This window comes from Vombatus ursinus, unplaced genomic scaffold, assembly GCF_900497805.2.
Source record: "Vombatus ursinus unplaced genomic scaffold, bare-nosed wombat genome assembly UNPS02004533.1, whole genome shotgun sequence".
Taxonomy (NCBI): domain Eukaryota; kingdom Metazoa; phylum Chordata; class Mammalia; order Diprotodontia; family Vombatidae; genus Vombatus; species Vombatus ursinus.
In genome coordinates, this window is record NW_020944311.1 from 1,042,048 (window position 1) to 1,061,535 (window position 19,488).

General features: G+C 43.3%; 1 protein-coding gene across 3 annotated transcripts in view; it reads left to right on the plus strand.

The window, feature by feature from the left end:
• The window catches only part of WDR44 (WD repeat domain 44), an 83,666-nt gene extending 66,732 nt beyond the window's left edge, over nt 1–16,934 (plus strand). For all 3 annotated transcript variants that reach the window (XM_027837317.1, XM_027837328.1, XM_027837337.1), the window contains 7 exons: nt 1,401–1,523; nt 5,694–5,885; nt 6,010–6,111; nt 6,507–6,622; nt 8,119–8,246; nt 8,636–8,770; nt 15,870–16,934. In XM_027837317.1, the coding sequence (XP_027693118.1) occupies nt 1,401–1,523; nt 5,694–5,885; nt 6,010–6,111; nt 6,507–6,622; nt 8,119–8,246; nt 8,636–8,770; nt 15,870–15,964 (891 nt within the window). In that variant the 3' untranslated portion in view covers nt 15,965–16,934. The remainder of the gene's footprint in view (nt 1–1,400; nt 1,524–5,693; nt 5,886–6,009; nt 6,112–6,506; nt 6,623–8,118; nt 8,247–8,635; nt 8,771–15,869) is intronic.
• The last annotated feature ends 2,554 nt before the right edge of the window (nt 16,935–19,488 follow it).

Genomic DNA, 19,488 nt, shown 5'->3' on the forward strand with positions numbered 1-19,488 from the left:
AAATTAAAGAGTAAAAACAGACAAGCTTTTAATTGAGAAGTTTCAGCTGAGTTAGCAAATCCTGTCACGGATGGTGAAAGTGCCTGGCTTTTTTCTAGCTCAGTGTCCACGTGTACTAGTTTGTGACTAAGACCTCATGCTGGTGGTTCTTGTGGCAAGCGGGACATCGTGGCCCCAGTTAATCTCTACCGTAACTCCTGGGCTTGTTTCTGCTTCTACCCCATCCATTTTCCCTCACTCTCCCGTCAGTAACAACTCCCTCTCCAGCTTCCAGAATCATAGACGATTTTGGAACTCACGTCGGACTGAAACGTGAGTGGACTCACTCACGTGCTGCCTTTCACTCTCACCATGGGTTTTTGTCAGGAAATATCCAAGAGTGTCACCAAATGGAAAGGGTTGAAAACCCAGCAATGATATTACTTAGGGTATATGATTTTTCAGGTTGCTTATTCCACATGCATTTTAAATGTCTCTTCTCTATCCATCAGCCAGCGTGTCAACATTATGCTCTGAAAATGTTTGCTAAAGTAGAAAAATTCGGTTTGGAATTTGATAATAGATTCAAGCAAGATTCTAAGATGATTTTTGTTTCTCCTCATCAGAAAGCAGTCATCATTTTTATAATGATCCATATTCATTACTTTGGAATGGCAACATGGTATATTGGATGGTGGCTGGTCCTGGAGTCAGAAGACCTGGCCTCCAGTCCAACTTCCGTATCTTCCTGGCTGTGTGACCCTGGGCAAGTCACTTAACCAACCTGTCGCTAGTGCCCCTGGCAACTCAGTAAGGCAAGCAGCTGCTGAGGAGGTCTTCCCCGCATTGGTGGTGCAAGTTCTCTCACTGGCATTTTTCTGCATCGTGATGGTTGCTCCAGGAGACAGAGAGTCTTTTTTTTTTTCTTTTTCTTTTTTTTTCTTTTTTGGTGAGGCAGTCAAGGTTAAGTGACTTGCCCAGGGTCACAAAGCTAGTAAGTGTCTGAGGCCAGATTTGAGCTCAGGTCCTCCTGATTCCAAGACTGAAGCTCTGTCCGTTGCACCACCTAGCTGCCCCCAGAGAGTCTTTTAGTGACCACTCAGTTGATGGGCCAAATTAGAGGAAAAGTTCATAATCTGGTTTTTTTTTCTTTTAAAGTCACTATTTGGTCTAAGAAAATAGGTGTGAGGGAACTAGAAAAGTTACTTCTGTGCTTGGGCGGGCACTCACATGCTCTGTCCTAGTAACCCCTGGAATATGCAACAGAAGAACCCTGTACTCATCTCCCTTTCTGGTTATGTCCATAATCCTTTTGCTGATAGTACCTTAGAAAGAAGCATGTGTGCAAATATGCAGATACCTTGTGTTATGCGCATAGTTTCTCATCAGAGCACTGAAACGTTTACTGGCTTCTCTCCTAGAACTACTTCTTGCTTTCTTCTTCCATGGATAAAACCGTCAGGTTATGGCACATTTCCAGAAGAGAATGCCTCTGCTGTTTTCAACATATAGACTTTGTCACCGCTATCGCGTTCCATCCAAGAGTAAGTGTGGGTTGACGTTATTCTCTCCTCTGGGAATCGAGGGCCAGGATTGTTGAACTCACTGGCACATGGGAAAAAAACTGAGGACTTCTTAAGTGAAAAGCAGCTTTGCTCTGCACGGGGCAGGTATAGGCGAGTACTTTCTTGCTCTTAGGATGGACGTATAAAACCTTTTCTGCTTTATCTGATTTTTGAGCACAGCTAACCTAAAAGTAGTCAGTAAATATAACACAACAAAATACTTTATCTGTCTATTATGTCAAAGTTACAGGAGAAAGGTGGGACAGAGTAGGATGGCGTGGAGGAGGAGGAAGGGGAGAGAGAAAGGCAGGGCTGCCCCACAGAAAACATCAGCATTTCTAGATATTATCAACCAAAACCCAGAAGGAAGATCTAGAAAGAGAAACTCCATTTAAAATAACTATAAACAATATAAAATACTTGGGAGTCTACCTGCCAAGGCAAACCCAGGTACTGTATGAACACAATTACAAAACACTCTCCACACAAATAAAGACAGATCTGAACAATTAGAGAAATATTAATTGATCATGGGTAGGCTGAGCAAATATGATAAAAAAATATATATGAGAAAAAAAGGAAGGTAGCTTAGCAGTACCAGATCTTCAAATTATATTACAAAGCAGTAATCATGAAAATAATCCGGTACTGGCTAAGAAATAGAGTGGTGGATCAGTGAAATAGATTAGGTTCACACAATACACAGTAATAAATGACCATAGTAATTTAGTGTTTAATAAATCCAAAGATACAAGCTTTTGGGGTAAGAGCTCACCATTTGATAAAAATTGCTGGGAAAACTGGAAAGTAGTTTAGAAGAAATGAAGCTTAGACCAATATCTCACACCATATACTAAGATAAGGTCAAAAATGGATAAATGATTTAGACATAAAGGGTGATATCATAAGCAAATTAGGAGAGCATGGAAAAATGTACCTGTCACATCTATGGATGAGGGAAGAATTTATGACCAAACGAGATAAGAGGATCACAGGAAGTAAAACAATTTTGATTACATGAAATAAAAAGGTTTTGCACAAATAAAACTAATGTAGCCAAAATTAGAAGAAAAACAAGAAACTGGATAAAAATTTTTATAACAAGTTTCTCTGATAAAGGCCTTATTTCTCAAATACATAGGGAATTGAGCCAAATTTATAAAAAAAAATGAGCCATTCCCCAATTGATAAATGGTCAAAAGACATGAACAAGAAGTTTTCAGAAGAAGAAATCAAAGCTATCAATAGTCACATGAAAAAAATGCTCTAAATCACTACCGATTAGAGAAATGCAAATTGAAACCACTCTGAGGTACCACCTCACACCTATCAAATGGGCTAACATGACAAAAAGGAAAATGATAAATGTTGGAGGGGATGTGGAAAAATTCGGACACTAATGTACTGTTGATGGAGTTGTGAACTGATCCAATCATTCTGGAGAACTGTTTGGAACTATGCCCAAAGGGCTATAAAAGTCTACATACCCTTTGACCCAGCAATACCACTACTAGGTCTGTATCCCAAAGAGGTCAAAGAAAAGGGAAAAGGACCTATTTGTACAAAAATATTTAGAGCAGCTCTTTTTGTGGTGGCAAAGAATTAGAAATTGAAGGGATGCACATCAATTAGGGAATGGCTGAACAAGTTGTGGTATGTGATTGTGATGGAATACTATTGTGCTATAAGAAATGGTGAGCAGATTGGTTTCAGAAGAACTTGGGAAGACTTATATGAACTGATGCAGAGTGAAGTGAGTGGAACTAGGAGAACATTGTGTACAGTAATAGCAATATTGTAAGGATGATCATCTGTGAAAGACTTGATACCAGAAAGACATCATCTGATGAAGACAGTGATCCAAGATGATTCCAAGAACCATGTTGAAAAAATGCTGTCACCCTCCAGAGAGAGAGAGAACTGATGAACTCTGAGTGTAGACTGAAGCATACTTTTTTTTAACTTTATTGTTTGTGTGTGTTTTCTTTTGCAACATAGTAATATGGAAAAAAGTTTTGCGTGACTTCATCTGTATAATTGACATCATATTTCTTGCCTTCTCAATGGGTGAGGGAAAGGCGAGCAGGAGGGAGAGAATTTAGAACTCAATTTTTAAAAAAGAATGTTAGAAAAAATTTACATGTAATTGGGAAATATTTAACAAAATAAAATAAAAATATTTGGAGGGGGCAGGGCCACAAGGAAGCTAAAAGAAAATGAGAGTAGAGAGCTAAGGAAGGCAGACTTGGGGCAGACAGATGGAGACAGAAGCAAGTGAGGAAGAGGAAGAGAAGCTGAGACCAGGATTTCTTGAACGTATATTCATTCCTACTTGAAAGTTTAGAAATGCAGGTCTTTTTAGTGTTAAAATCCTTTGCCTTTTTCATTTCAACGATAGAAACCCCAAACTATCTGTGGGAAAGTGGGGAGAATTGAAACCCATTTCTCAAAGGAAAAAAGATATATTTTCATGGCATTGTAGCACTCTCTTGGGGCCTTTTAAGATGGAGCTGTGAGCTGCTTAGAGCTGTCCTGAGGTTTCCCAAGCTTTGCCTCTTCATACTCGCCCCATGATACAGTTGAAAGAAAGCCAACAAGTGGAACTGGTTCTCAGGCCTGCACTGCCCCTCCCCACCCAAAGCTTAATGATCTGAGAACTCTGTTCTTCAACTTTATTGTAATTTTGATGCAGCCTTGAACTTCTATGTAGTTTAGATGTACTTTTGTTTCCATCTCTTCTGTCTTTCTGTCCATCTCATTTTTGAGAGGGAAATAAGATTTGGGGTTTGGTTTTTTGTTTTGTTTTGTTTTCCGTCTTAAATTTCCTCTCTGGCAAGGCTGCACAGGCATCAGTTGTTTCAAAGGACAATAGAGTGGTTAAGTGAGAAAAAATGAAACAAAACAAAAAAAATTGGATTTGTAGGCAGAAGACTTGGGTTCAAATTCTGGCTGTGCCAGAGGTCACTTGTGTGACCTCAGATAAATCCCTTCCCCTCTCTGGGCCTCAGTTACCTCATCTGTAGGAGTTCAACTAGCCGACATTAGTGGTTCCTTCCAGCTCTAGTTCTGTTCTCTGAACTTTGGAAGGCTTGGTAAGAGCTGTTGAATAATGGACTGTGTTTATGAAGATGATTCTTATAGAAATTAAATCACTTTTATTCATACTTGTTTAGAATTGACCGTCGAGCCCTTAAAAGTTCCCAGATGGAAGGGGGTCATGTGATGGCCAATGATGCCCATCAGTAGGGGCAGGCAGAATGTGGATCCTTCTAGCGGCTGGCTGATGGGGCTCATCACAAACAGCTCATTATTTTGACAAACTTGTATTTATTTAATTTTTTAGAACTTCAGACCAGTTTTTGTTTTGAAAATTTGGGTTCAGTGGGGCTGGGTTGGGTTCTAGTTGACATTTTCTTAAATTACAGTGTCAGTTAAAGTGAACCAGGTATCTCCGGGAGTTGTCGGAGCTAGCTAAGAGAATTCACAAGAATCTGGTTTTCAAGGTGGAGAATTTCAAGAGCAATGCAGACAAGCTTTACTGTGAACTCTTCCCTGGATAGAACATTGGGATTGAAATCCAAAGACCTCCTTGGGTGACGTCACGCCAGTCTCTGGGCCTCACTTTCCTTCCCTGTAAATGACAGAGTTAGGCTTGGTCTATCATATCCCTTCCAGCTTTGAATCTATGATCTGACAGTTGATAAAAATGAGCTTCCCTCTTGGAAATTAGTTCCATGAATGAGTAAGTCTTCAGCAAAGCTTATGTACAGCAAGAGCTCCGGTTCCCATTTTGTTAGTCTCGTTCTTAAGCTTTATTTTTTCTTCTCCCAAAGATTATCATAGATTCAGAGCTAGAAGGATCTAAAAGGTCATTAAATCCAACTTTCCTCATTTTATTATTATTATTTTTTTTATCAACTATAATCTATTTTCTCTATTTCATAATGAGTCCTCTGGGGTAAACTGAGGCACAGAGAAGCTAGATGACTTATCCATAGCCAGATAGTTGAAGTATCAGAAAGCAGGATTCAAACTCAGATGTGCTTTCCTTAACTCTTTCCATTGCCTTGCACTGCTTCACACCCAATTAGAATATTTGTGTGAGTTGGGCACTTGTTGAAGTAAGAGGTCAGCTCTCTTCTTTTTTAGGACGACCGGTATTTTCTGAGTGGGTCCTTGGATGGAAAACTCCGACTCTGGAACATTCCTGACAAAAAAGTGGCGTTGTGGAATGAGGTGGATGGCCAAACCAAGCTGATCACGGCCGCCAATTTCTGTCAGAATGGCAAATATGCCGTCATTGGCACCTATGATGGACGATGTATTTTCTATGACACTGAGGTCAGTGCTTTGCTGGTATGGTGGCATCAAGAGGTGACCGTTTCATTGTGGGAAGTTAGAAAATGTTGGCTTTTACTTTAAAAGGTTATCACAATTAACAGGGACACTCAAAATCTCCTTTTAGCATTTGAAATATCATACGCAAATACATGTACGATCTACCAGAGGACGCAACAGGGTTGGAAGAAAAATTACTGGCATTGAACCGTTGCCTGGAGAAAATAAGGTACTGTATACTTGTATCCCAAATGTGTGCCCACAGTCGGGGCCATCCACTAGAAAGTTCAGGGCTTTATGGGAGAGTCTCTTCCCTTTCTTCTGTTGAAGAATGGGATGCATGTGTTCAATGGGGCATCTATTCTTTGCCTATCCCAAGAATAAAAGTGGTAACTTGCACTATTCACTTGTCATCCCTTATCCTTGCCATGTAAATTCAATGCCACCAATTGCCTTACTTGTCTTTCCAAGAAACATCTATGAAGACACTGGAAATAGCCCTCTATCCTTGTCCTCCACAAGCTTACATTCTCCTGGATTTACTCCATGGGAGCAAATCCCAGAGTTAAGTCCCCCCAAAAAAGTTAATCCTTCAATCTAACTTTTTCTTTGATGTGCTTTTAGATCCTGGTGACCTCCAACGACTCCCGAATTAGACTGTATGACCTTAGAGATTTGTCATTGTCTATGAAATACAAAGGTTATGTCAACAGCAGCAGCCAGATCAAAGCAAGTTTCAGGTAAACTGGTGATGGCCAATGCCCAGAAGGGGTCAGAGCATTCCCCCCTCTCTTAGAAATCAGGTATTTTTGATGTTTCCAAACACTTTCACATCATTGATCTCTTTTTATCCTCCCCAAATCCAGTGGTGGGTAGGCAATGAACTATCCCCATTTTGTAGAGAGAGCAAACTGAGGTCCAGAGAAGGCTGGCCTTGCCCCAGATTATACTGATTGTTCTGACAGGATTGAGGATACAATCCAAGTTAGCTCCTGCAGGCTCTGGCCCTGCATTTTCCACTTGTGTCCGCAAGGAGTGGACCCAAGGCCTCTTGGTGAGAAATGAGCTCCAGCCTTGGAAGTGGGTACCCCCCAGGTATGCACCTTTCAATTCTGCCCAACTTCTCTGGGCAGTCTCAGGCAAGTAACTGAACCTGTGGGCACCAGCCGGCGCCTGCTTCTGCTACGGATTGGATGAGCTCGGATATTCTGAGATTTTGCAGAGGGGACTTCCTCTCAATGGAGGCCTTGAATGCTTTTCATCCTAAAACACTTCAGCTAGATGACTTACTATGGGCAAAGGCTCAGTTTCCTCATCTATAAAACGGAGATCATATAAACCTCCAGAACACCTGCTTCACAGGGTAATGTTTATTAAATCTTTTACAAACTTGGAAGCACTATGTAAATGATGTCACTTAATCTGAAAAACCGAAGCCTGAAAGTGACCAACATAAATCCAAGTACATTGTGTCCATTGGACTTCCCTCTTCAGGTAAGGTAGGGTAGGGTAGGTGAGGTGAGGGGCAGTGCGGTGCAGTGACTCGTAGCCTGGGCTTGCAGTCAGGAGAACCTGGGTTCAAATCAGCCTTAGATACTTACTAGCTATGTGACCCTGGGCAAGTCACTTATCCTCTATATGTCTCAGTTTCCTCATCTGCAAAATGAGGGAAGTGGGTTGGACTCAGTGGCCTGTAAGCTGTCTTCTGGCTCTAAATCTGTAACCTTCAAATTAAACCATAATGTATAAAGCTAAATTACCAAAGTAGTAGATGGAGGGCCAGTCTTGGAGTCAGTAAGATTTGAGTTCAGGGCCTCTATACTAACTGTGACTATATAACTATGTACACATACTAGCTGAGTGACTGTGGATAAGTCACTTAATCCCCTAGCATCCCCAATAACTCATGAAGCCTGTAAATGTGAGAAGTTACCAATCCCCAGCCAGTGTAGGAAGCTTCTATACCAGGAGTTCTCTACTTGGATGAATCATAGGTCTGGGCCTGGTTACATAGTAGAGGTGGTTTCTCTGAGGATAAAAGCACTACCTCATAGCCAGCCAAAGGAAAACTTCAGAATCATACTGGATGTCCCCAAAGCCAGATTTGGTAAAAGGAAGACTTTGGGGACAGCCTGTATTACTTCCTCTTACAGTGCTGTCTTTTAAAAAAAAAAAAAGTCCTGTTGCTAGATACTAACTGTATTGGGTTCTTTTTTTTTTTTTTTTTTAAATTTAGCCATGATTTTACGTACATTGTTAGTGGCTCAGAAGATAAATATGTTTATATTTGGAGTACTTACCACGACCTAAGCAAGTTTACATCAGTCCGAAGAGATCGCAATGACTTCTGGGAAGGAATTAAAGGTAAAATCCTGCTTCTGTGTCTCTAAGAGAACTGTAAGCCTGCTCCTAGTAGTTCTCAATTTTGAGTTAAGCTGTTATTTTAGTTGGTAAGTCTACTTACTTAGACTTTGTTGCATCAGCTTCGATTAGAAATATTAAAGTGGAAAGACTTTAATCTTAACTCAGTTGAGTTCATTAAAATTTGACAGTGTTGGAATATCAAAAATTTTTCAGGAGTTCATTTCAAGAATTTCTAATAGCCTAGTTTTTAGAATTAGTTCTGATGCTTACTTTGAAGAACGTTTTAGCAAAAATGTGGTATAATTTACACCCTAACATTTGTTGTTTCAAAATCTGGCTTTGTTTTCTGATGACGTACTAGTCTTCCTGAAATGTCTTCTTTCCTCTAGCACACAATGCAGTTGTCACATCAGCAATCTTTGCTCCAAACCCAAGTTTGATGTTATCGTTGGAAATGCCATCTGAGAAGGCTGAAGCTAATGATCAAGATAATGATTCTCAAGTATCAGATGCCATGCCTTCTGGTAGGTGCTTACATTGAATTTGGCCTGACCGGTTTGGTCCCTTTGGTATTTCCCAGGCCCACATAGCTAAGGGGACACCTGATAGGACCTGGGTGTTTATGAAGACTGTGTCCCCTGCTTGGTGGATGCAGGGAATTTACGAAGCCTTGAATACTTTCCTAGCATGTCTTCATCCTCTCAGGTTTATATTTCTCAGAAATCCACTTTTAATTCAGTTCTGAAAGCATTTAAGCACTCATTCGTTGCCAGGCCCCGTGCCAGGTGCTGGAGGTCCAAAGATAAAAAGAAAACAGGCCCCACTTTCAAGGACCTTACGTTCTACTTAGGGGAAAGAGCAGGTACACAGATCAGTAAAGACAACAATAATGCAGATAGCACAAGAGTAATACAATACAGAGTGATTATGAAGTCTTAAGAGGCAATGGGGAAAACACTAAAAGCTGGGGGATCAGGAAGGGCTTCTTGTTGGGAGGTCCATGCTTGAGCTGAGCTGTGAAGGGAGCATCTGAGGAATGGGGGCTAACCTTGGCAAAGGCCCGGAAGCTGGAGATGCCAGTTTGGCTCAGACCCAGAACCTAGAATGTGTAAGGGAGAGGAATGTGAAATCAGTCTGGGATGATAGCTAGATTAGGGGTGGTTTTGAGAGTCAAACAGAGGAGTCTGTTTTATCCTGCAGGCCATAGGGAACCACTGCAGCCTCTTGAGCAGGGCAGTGCTATGCTCAGCCTGTACTTTGGGAAGATCCATTTGGCAGCTTGGATGGCTTGGAAAGGGGATGAGACTAGAGGTAGGGAGACCACGACTTAGGCCACTGCTCATTCCAGGCTAGAGGTGTTGAGAGTCCAAGAGTGGGGACTGAGTGAAAAGAAAGAGACACTTCTGAGAGATGTTACTTGGCAGCTGATTGGATAGATGGCAGCATGTGGGCGATGAGTCATGGATGACTTGGAATTAGCAAACATGGCTGATGGAAGGGATTGCGGTACTCCTGACACAAATAAGCAAGTTAGAAAGAGAGGTGAGTGTGAGGGGGAAGAGAATTTTCATTTGGATACTTTGAGGTGGAATTGCCCATGGGCCATCTAGAGATGTCTGTGCCATAGGCTGTTGGTGGGAGAGGGCATAGAGAGGAGCCCTGCGGTACATCCCTACATTGAGGGTGGAGCTTGGAGTACACAGGATGGCTCAGCAAAGGAGACTGAGAAGGAGCACTTAGGCGGTTAAGAGGAGAAGCAGGAGAGAGCCGTGTCAAAAAAAAAAAAGAGGCCAAAGTCTGGGAGGAGTCAGCAGTGTCAGAGGCCACAGAGAAGTCAAGGGGAAGGACCAAAAACGACTGCTCCATTTGGCGGTTGGGAGATCCCGGGGCGCGTGGGGATGGCTGCTTGAGTTGAGGGGCAGAGTTGGAAGCCAGACTACAAGGGCTTGAGAGGCGAGTGAGTGAGTGAGTGAGTAGAGGCAGGGAGTACACATGGCCTTTTCTAGGAGTTGAGCTGCAGAAGGGAGAAGCTGTTGGTTGGCCTCTGAAGCGGATGGCAGCGTCTAGTGAAGGAGAGAAGAGACGGGCACGTGTGCAGGCAGCGGGGGAGGAGCCAGAGGAAAAGGAGATAGATTAGGAAGGGTGAGCCACAGGGAGAAGTAGGAGGAGGTTGGACCCGTTCCTTGCCAGCGGCCCTTCTGTCACAGAACAGAAGCAGCTCCTTAGCAGTGTGACATCAGGGGCTACTTGTTACATAGGCTGTGCCTCCTTGGGATGAGCGAAAACACTCTGCCTTGGAATCGAGAGGAATTAGTCAGCAGTATTTATTGGGCACCTCCTATCTACCCCTGAATGTGCTGGGTGTGACAGGGTTAGTGATGCAAAAGACGGTAGAAATTGGAAGAAAGAAATATAGTAAAGTCTCCCAAGTGGCACCTAACTGGAAGCAAAGCCGTTGGAAAGAATAAGCTTTTTGAATTAGAGAAAAGCTTGTAAAGTACAATTTTCTTAAGTTAGGTAAGTGTAGACCAGCTCGGTGTTGAGCTGGCTGCTCTCTCACCCACCTTTGAGGCCTGGCTCTTTTAGTCATCTCCACCTGCCCTTATGCTTGAGGACTTAAGGATGTACTTGGTTTTTTTTGTTTGTTTGTTTTTTAATTTTTAGGCAGTTAGGGTTAAGTGACTTGCCTAGGGTCATACAGCTAGTAAGTGTCAAGTGTTTGGTTTGAGGTCGGATTTGAACTCAGGTATTCCTGACTTCAGGGCCGGTGCTCTATCCACTGCGCCACCTAGCTGCCCCAGGATGTATTTGGTTGACTCCTCCAACAACCTGATCTCTTCCTGGCTCATTAACCCCCTTAACTCTCAGGGTACCATCCCAGCCACTCATAGGGTGGTTGTGCCTTAGAGTAGACCATCACTCTGCTGCCTTCCTAATCTCCTACTTTGAAGTGTCCCTCCCTGTGACTTCTTGTTCTTCTGTCCCTCTCCTCCCCCTCCCCCACCCCCCGTCTCACTCCTCCTAAAACTACTCTTTACCATCACTGTAATCTCAGATCCATCCATCCTCTCCTGTTTTCCCTAGGCTGACAAGTAGATAGAGCTCCAGACTCGGGATCTGCCTCAGACACTTACTAGATGTGTGACTCTGAGCAAGTCAAGTCATTTAACCCCTCTCAATCTCAGTTTCCTCATCTGTAAAATGGGGATAATAATTGCACCTACTGCTCATCGTTGTGAGCATCAAACGAGACAATGTGCGTAAAACGCTTGGCAAACCGTACGGCCTTCGATAAACACTATCCTGCCACGTTAGCCCTGCTCTGGCCTCAGTGCCTCACCTCCGTAAACTTGAGCCTGTAGTTTACTAATTTATCTATAGGCAGGATGTCCCCAAAGTCTTGGTGCAGTTTTAATCTTGACTATCTTGTATCACACTCACACCTTAACCAGAGCCCAGCCCTAAACTGGCTCTACCGTCTCATTTATCTCTTCCTACTTAGGTGCTTCTGGAGGAAGTTGCACCACTGTTGACTAGGCCCCCCACTCCTAATCTGCTATCTAATCTCAACTGAGACCTCAGTGCTCTACCATAATCATTGTATTTTTCCCTCAATTGAGTATCATTCTCCATGACTGTGTGAAAGCTGTCTCTTCAAGGCCTCTTCTGGTATCTGTCTCACTCCCTGCTTGACAGGGGAAATGAAGACCATCCTTGGCTCCAGTCTCTGAGCAATAGGTGGCCTTTCTTGCTAAGGCCAACCTCACTTTTTATTCCCCTTCAATCTCTCTCATCTCTGTATTTTTCCTTTGGCGGATCATCACCCATTTCCTCTCGCCAAGGGCACAGCTTTGTCCTGGGCTTTCTTCCCTTCTCTCTACACTTGCATCTTTCTCTTTTCCTTTGATCTCATCCACTAACATGAACTCAGTTTTCACTATTTCATTATTCCCAAGTCTACATGTCCATCTTTAAGCTCTCATGAGGGGCAGTGTGGCCTTGTGGGTAGAGGACTCACCATAGAGTCAGGAAAACCTGTGTTCAAATTCTGCCTCTGGCATCTACTAGCTGTTTGACCCTGGAAAAGTCCCTGAATCTCTCAGTGCCCCCAGGGAGCACTCTAAACCAAGAAATTGCGTGGGAAGTGCTCATTTACATTGGCAATGGGAATTTCCTCATCAGGAGTTCCCAATACCAGGGAAATCATAGGTCTGTGGAAAAAAAAATCTCTCTTCTGAACTCCTGCCTCACGTTGCCAGCCAGCTGCTGGATAGCATAGTCAGGCCTTTCCATTAGTATATCCCAAACCACCTCATCTTCTCCCCCTAAAACAAAACGGAACAGAACAAATGAGCCCCTTCTCCCAACTTGCTCTTTGCTCATTCCATCCCCACCGCCTCTCCCTAGGTTAGGCCCATCAAGCCCTTCTCAACTGGACCATTTGGGAGTTGGACCTTTTACTGTGACCTTGACAGACATCATCAAACAGGAACATTTCAAGATTCGAAGAGGGCGCAAAAAGAGGATTGTATGGGGAACAAAACAGTTGGAGGGTGTTTTTCTTAGGTGCATATTGGATGTAAATGATAGTAACAAAACTTTCAGTGCTACTCTCTTTCTTCTGCTCTGTTTTGTGTGTTTTTTAATGTTTTGTTGACATTCTTTTCCTTTTCTGTCACCATCACTACCCACCAGTTGTCCCTCTTCCCCAGCAGAAGCCCAGCTCTCCTTTGTTAACAAAGCAGTGTAATTGAGCAAAACAAATTGATAGGTTTGCTTATTGTAATCATTTCCCTCCTTCCATCTATTCATTCTCCCAAGCCACCTGCCCCACAGCTGCCCAAAGCTTCCTAGAGGAAGCTTTCCCACGTGGCTCTAGAATTAAATACAAATTCCTCCACCTGGCATGTAGATCACGCCACTGTCTGACCCCAGCCCAGCCCTCCAGACTCCTTACCCACCAAGGCCCAAGTCAAGCTGGCTGTACTAATCAGCATTCTATCTCCCACCTCCATGGCTTTACACAAGCTATGCCCCATGCCTGGAATGTACTCCCTCCTTATCTCTGACTCTCAGAATTCCTCACTTCCTTCAAGGCTCAGTTCAGCTGCCCGCACCTAGTTGATAGTGTTCTCTCCCTCAAGTAGCCTGATATTTATTTGCTTACTGTGTATCTCTCCCTCTCCCTAATAGAATCTGAACTTCTTGAGGGCAGGGACCATTTCATTTTTTAAATATTTATATTCTTAGGGGCAGCTAGGTGGCGCAGTGGATAGAGCACCGGCCCTGAAGTCAGGAGGACCTGGGTTCAAATCCAGCCTCAGACTAAACACTTGACACTAAACACTGGACAGCTTTGTGACCCTGGGCAAGTCACTTAACCCCAATTGCCTTAAAAAAGAAAAAATTATATTCTTAGCACAGTGGTTTACACATAGGTGCTTAATACCTGTTGAACTCTATCCTGATTTTGTCACTTAGAGACTTTTTGTTTTTCTAAGAATTTCAAACATTTCCTTTGCAATATTATCTCCATTATCAATAATTGCTCTCCAGCAGAAGTCACCATCGGATTAGCCTCTGTCAGCATGATCATTCACTTCAAATTCATAGAATTAGTTCATGAGGTTCTACTTGATTCATGTCTAGATAAACACTCTCAACTTAGTTTCTTCCCTGATTCCATCTCAGCTGATCGAGAATGTTTGCATCTCTTGTCATTGTTTTTACTTTTCATCCCTTCCACATGTTTATGAGCCGTGGTTTTCTTTGGCATGAATCAGGAAGGAGTCTTTCTATATCTTAAAAGAGAATGAGAAAAGCCCCAATGCCCACCATCTAAGCTGGCCGACTTTTCTTGACGCGCCATTTTCACCAGATCATTCACTGGAGAGACTGAAGGGAGCTTGGAGGGGTCCTTCACCTTTCTAGCTCCGTCAGGCTAGTGAAGCAGCCTCTGCACTCACTCCTGATTGGAATTCTGCTTGTTTCCTACATTCTTAATTGAAAGAAATGCTACATTTGAGTTAGAGGTTAGTGAAAATGAAGATATAATTGCTTTTCCCATCCACATTCATGGAACGCCCTGAATTCTTTCCTTGGACCCCAGGCTATGAGCCTCTGATCAAGTCTAATCCCCTCATTTGCCAAAAGAGGAAACTGAGGCCCAGAGAAAGTAGTAAGTGGCAAAGGCAGGATTCAGACTGAGACCCGATTCCACATTCAGTACTTCCCAGGATATCAGGGATCTTCTGGTCTCTTTAAGAGGCAGAACTTTTCATAGATTGCTGGGATTTCTTTTTGTTTCTTGGCAACTGACTAGGGGCGATTGACTGATCCCAGGGTATGGCGCAAAAAGTTATATCTGATTTTCTTCTTTCTTTTCTCCTCCTGGCAGCCCACGTTTTGGGAGGAAAAGTGAAACTTAAGTGTGGCTCCAGTTCATCTGATCCCTGTGCTTCCCTTTTCCCTCTTCCCCTTTCACATATCCCAAAGACCTTTGCCCTTCATTCCAGAGATTCAAGGCTGAAAGAAAGGGAAAGAGTATTTTCAGATCCTTAGGACATGTGTGTGATAGGGCTAACTGGAACTGGCTCCCTTGTGTCCCATTCAGCTTCTTCATGAAGCACTGATTTTCCCCTGTGGATTGCAAGCATTCTCGAGTCTGTGATCCAACATGATTAGACTGAGCAGACTGACTTGTGAGCAGGTGCAGAGCCACTGTCCCTCACAGTGGCTGCATTGAATCTTCCTTCCAGTTTCAGTACGGACAAGTAGAACCCAGAAGCTAGAGCTCAGTTTGGTCATGAGACCCAACTGGACCACGGCGCGCCCCCCCCCCCCACTCTTAGGACTGAGAAACCCTCCAGCTTCCTGCCATCTTGTGAAACCCAAAACTGTGGTTAGCTGTAGCAAACCCTAGCGTCAGTCCCGACTCTGCGGGGGCAGTGGGGGTGGGTGGGGTGAAGAGAGAGGGCTCTGGATTATGTACCTTTGCGTGTATGAATAGCCTCCATTTTCTGGGGGCGGTCCCAATTTCAGGGAAAGCTAGTGGCTTTTTAAACAAGACTCTGCAAAAGAGGAATGACTTTTGTCGGACTCTGTGTTCCAAATTTTGGTTTAGAAACTATGGTTACTGTAGCAAGATGCCGCTTGTCTCAGCAGGTCTTTGAAAACTGACTAAGATAAAGCCCAGTAAAGGTAAACCCCTGATGATGAGCAAACTAGGGGAGTCTTAGCTTGGAGTCCGTGGGCACCTTAAGGGGGGGGGGGTCATGGATAGATTTCAGAGGATCTGTGACCTTGGGCCTTCATTGACCTTTGGTTTCCTTTGTAGACCTTTTGTATTTTAAAGACATTCTGAGAAAGGGGAGGGGGCCATAGACTTCCCTAGACCATGGAACAGGGGTCAGGACACCAAAAAAGGTAAAGAAAGGCTTGTGGTAAAGTGAAGGGCTTCCAGAGAAAAGAATCTGGTGGCCTCTCCCCCAAGAGGTAGAATGAGTTGTGTTGTATGCCAGGCCATGAGGGAAAGGGAAGAAGGCTATGAATGACGGGCCGTTCAGGCTTTGGGTTTTCCGTTTCTTTAGAATTCAGTAACACTTTTTCTTTAATGCTTTTCAGGTGCCCTGAAGACAGACCATACGGAAGTTCTTCTGTCTGCTGATTTCACTGGAGCAATCAAAGTGTTTATCAACAAAAAGAAATTTGTAGCTTGACTTGTGTGAAAGCAATTCAAAATAAACAGAGATGAGTACATTTCTGTAGGCATCCTGAGTGAAAAAACATTGGAGTAGTGTTGCAGGCTAACATTGTTTTTAAGCTGTTCAGATCTAATATGTTTTGGGAGGCAGTGTCAAGGAGCTAGTAACTGGGCCAGGTAGACTAGAAAGGGCACGTACGTGCAAGAAGAGAATTGCCCAGTGGTTGGCCTGACATTTTAAAAATGGTTGTGGTTTTGCTATATAGTTGTCAACATGCAAAGGTTTCTGCATGAAATATATTCATCTATGAATCTCCTGTGTGTGCCTTTTTTTGGTTACATGCCCTGAATTTAACAGCTCAGTTCTTCAGAGGCTCTTTTGGCCATTCAATGACAGGAAAATGGTTTTGGTTTAGAGTTAAAAAAAAAAAAAATCTTTTCTTTTGCACAGAATTCCGTTTTTTGGTTTTTTTTTTTTTTTTGAAGGTGGTACCTTTGAACTCTTTGAGTGACTTGGAGAAGGTGATACAGGTTTCCAGTAGGTCAACAACTATGTGTAAATGTTTTCATAAATTTCTCAATTTGAGGACAAATTGTTTTTGTGGCCCAACTTGTTGTGGATTTTAGGGTTTTCTTTGTATGTGTATATAGAAATAGCATTTCTTCTTTTTTGCACACTGGAGCACAATGTTTCTATGTAAAGAACACTTCATTCCTTATTTGTGGGCACTAGGCTCTGTGAGAGCTCACTTAAAAAGAAATGAAGATGAACTCGTTAGAAATTCTTTTCTACAACAATGTAAAAATGAACTGTTTACATTTTTTTAAGGCATTGGAGTTTTCCAAAATTAAGCTGTTTTGGTTTGAGTTGCTGAATTTGAAAGACTTTGTAAATATTGTACTGTACCAATGAACCCCAAGTGTGGTGTTGACGGTTAGCCTGTGTCTCAGAAAGTAAAAATGTATAATTAAAAGTTGGTCCCCAATGTTTGGTAAATGTCATTTTGTTTTTAGATGACTCAGGTTTCTCGTAGCAGGCCTGCAACACCTGGCTTCTGGTGCCAGCCTTGTTCCTAAACTAGCTCGGTGACCCGTAGGCAAGGCCCTTTGCCCACTCAGAGCCTGTTTCCTCATCTGAAAATGAGGGGATTGGACTGGGTTATCTTGAAGGCCCCTTTTCTCTCTCTACGGTTCTCTAACTACTGTGTTAATCAGTTTAGTTGAATTTGTTGTGGTAAGTAGAGTTTATTAACTGAGGACCAGAATGCTCAGAATTGGACTCTGGGGGCATTATTGTATATGAAGGGTACATAGTTGAAAATGAGTTGCAAAATGACTACTTGGATACAAGACCTTCTTACAGTACTTACCATAGTCATCTTCAGTCTGTAAAGTCAGAGAGGCCTCAGGAGCAACAGGTGACAAACACGTCAGTTAACAAAGTATGCCTATACGGTGGAGAGTTGTGGATGGCTGGGTTTGCCAGGAAGCCAAGGCTTAGTCTGGCCCTTGGATGTTTCACACAGAGCTTGGCCCCTATCACTAGTTTTTCCTGTTAACTGTGACGTGTTCATTGTCCTGGGCTTGGGCCCTCTAGGCTCAGGTTTTGTAACTGTGCGGTGAGTCTGCTGACCAGCTAAGCTGGTGTACCCCTCTGTCCGGGGTTCATCTGGCTGGCAATCCTCTCACAGCCAGTTTCTTTTTCTGACTTCATGTCTTTGACTTGGAGGGCAGCTTGGCCTTCTGGGCCTTCGGCTTGTGACTTCGGGGCTGTTGCTCTAGAGTTGCCTGGGAGCTTAAGGGTTTCCGGTATAAATATTTCCTGAAAGCGTTTGTGGTTAATTTGAAAGAAAAGATAGTTAGCATTGGGAACCCCTCTGGGTTAGTAGTCTTGTCAGAATTAATTGGCTACTAACATTTTTTAAATGTTCTTCTGGGAAATCCTCTCCCTACCAAGTGATGAGTGTAGAAATAAGGTAGCTTTGAGTTTTACTTGGCAGAACTCTAAACACATATTCATTCCTGACCTTAGCAGAGGCAGCAGTGAATCAGATGGGCCAGAGTCAAGCCCCTAGCTCTACCAAGAGCTGACTCAAGAACCATATCAAGCATTTTTTCTCTCCTCTTGACCGTACTTTGAATTTAAATGCCACTGAAAATCAGATGTAGTGACTGACCACAACTGCAAATGCCTTATATATAATTTTAGCATTGAGTTGATGTTCTGTGAAATTGGTATTTAACACATACCCCAGGCCATCCTAAGAATAAGATGCCTGTCTTCCCCACATCTTTGAAAAGTTGCTGTTCTTCTCAGTTGTTGCAGGGGTAGGGAAATGCCTCCTTGGGGGAGTTCTAGATGCAAGCTTGTGGGCGGTGAGGCCCTCTTCTAATGGCTCTGAAGAAGTTCCCCTTCTTGGTTTTGCTTTAAAGGCCAGGGTCTGGTGGCTCTGTAGACCCAAGGCATCTAGATCAGTCTTTCCCAAGCATAACCCTCCTGTGAAGTGGGCTATGGTACAGCATCCCAATGCTTTCCCAGTGAGCCTTCCCCAGACTCAGTTCAGCTGGCCACGTGAGGGCTGAGCCATAGCCCTGGGGGAAGGGGGAGGAAGGATGTCCCATACCTAGGGAGGAGTCGTGCATTTGAGTGCAGAGGTCTGAAGAAATCAGATGAAGGTACTTTCCCAGCCTCTTCCTACTGTTCAGCTATACTAAGAGCCCTTTGCAGGTGCAAAGCTCTTTCCTCATCAGAATTCTGAGAGGTGGAACTTGTGTTTGGCAAATGACATGTGACTGGCTCTCTGAGGGTAAAGGCGTTACTCAGGGTCACGTGTTCTGAGCCCGGTGCTCTTTCCTGTCAGATCATGAGTTTCTGAGGTTTCCATTGCTTTTTTGAAACACTTCAGAAAGTTCCTTGATTTCCTACACAGGTGTAGCTGTTTTGTTTTTCCCAAGAGTTCTAGGATTAGATACCTAAGTGTTTAATTACTGCAAGGGGGTTTCAGCTCCAAGGCGTCTGTGCCATTATGACTGTTTTGAGAGCTGGTGATTTGTTTTGAACCTTTTTCCACTCAGTGCCTTCCTGAGCTCTCCAGCTGGGTCTTGTTTACTGTTAAACAAGATGTAAAAGTCTGGGTTTAGAGCTGAGAGAACTGAGTGTGTTTAGCTTGGAGGAGAGAAGACTTGGAAGGGCACCATGGGATTTAATAGTTAAATGTAAAATCTTAAACTGAGCAAGCACAAAATGGAGGATCATAAATTTTAAGCCAGAAGGGAACTTGGAGGCCGTTGATTTCATTGAGTTCAACTCTCATTATACAGATGAGGAGGCTGAGGTACAGAGAAGCAGTGACTTGCACAGGGTCACACAGGTAGGAAGTGTTTGAGGCCGGATTTGAACCCAGGAAGATGAGGCTTCCCGACTTCGGGCCTGGCGCTCTATCCACTGTTGCACCACCCAGCGGCCCCTTGTGGTTTTGGTGGACTGCAAATTCAGTTTGAGTGAACAGTGTGGTGTGGCATGATTGATTTGAGACAGTG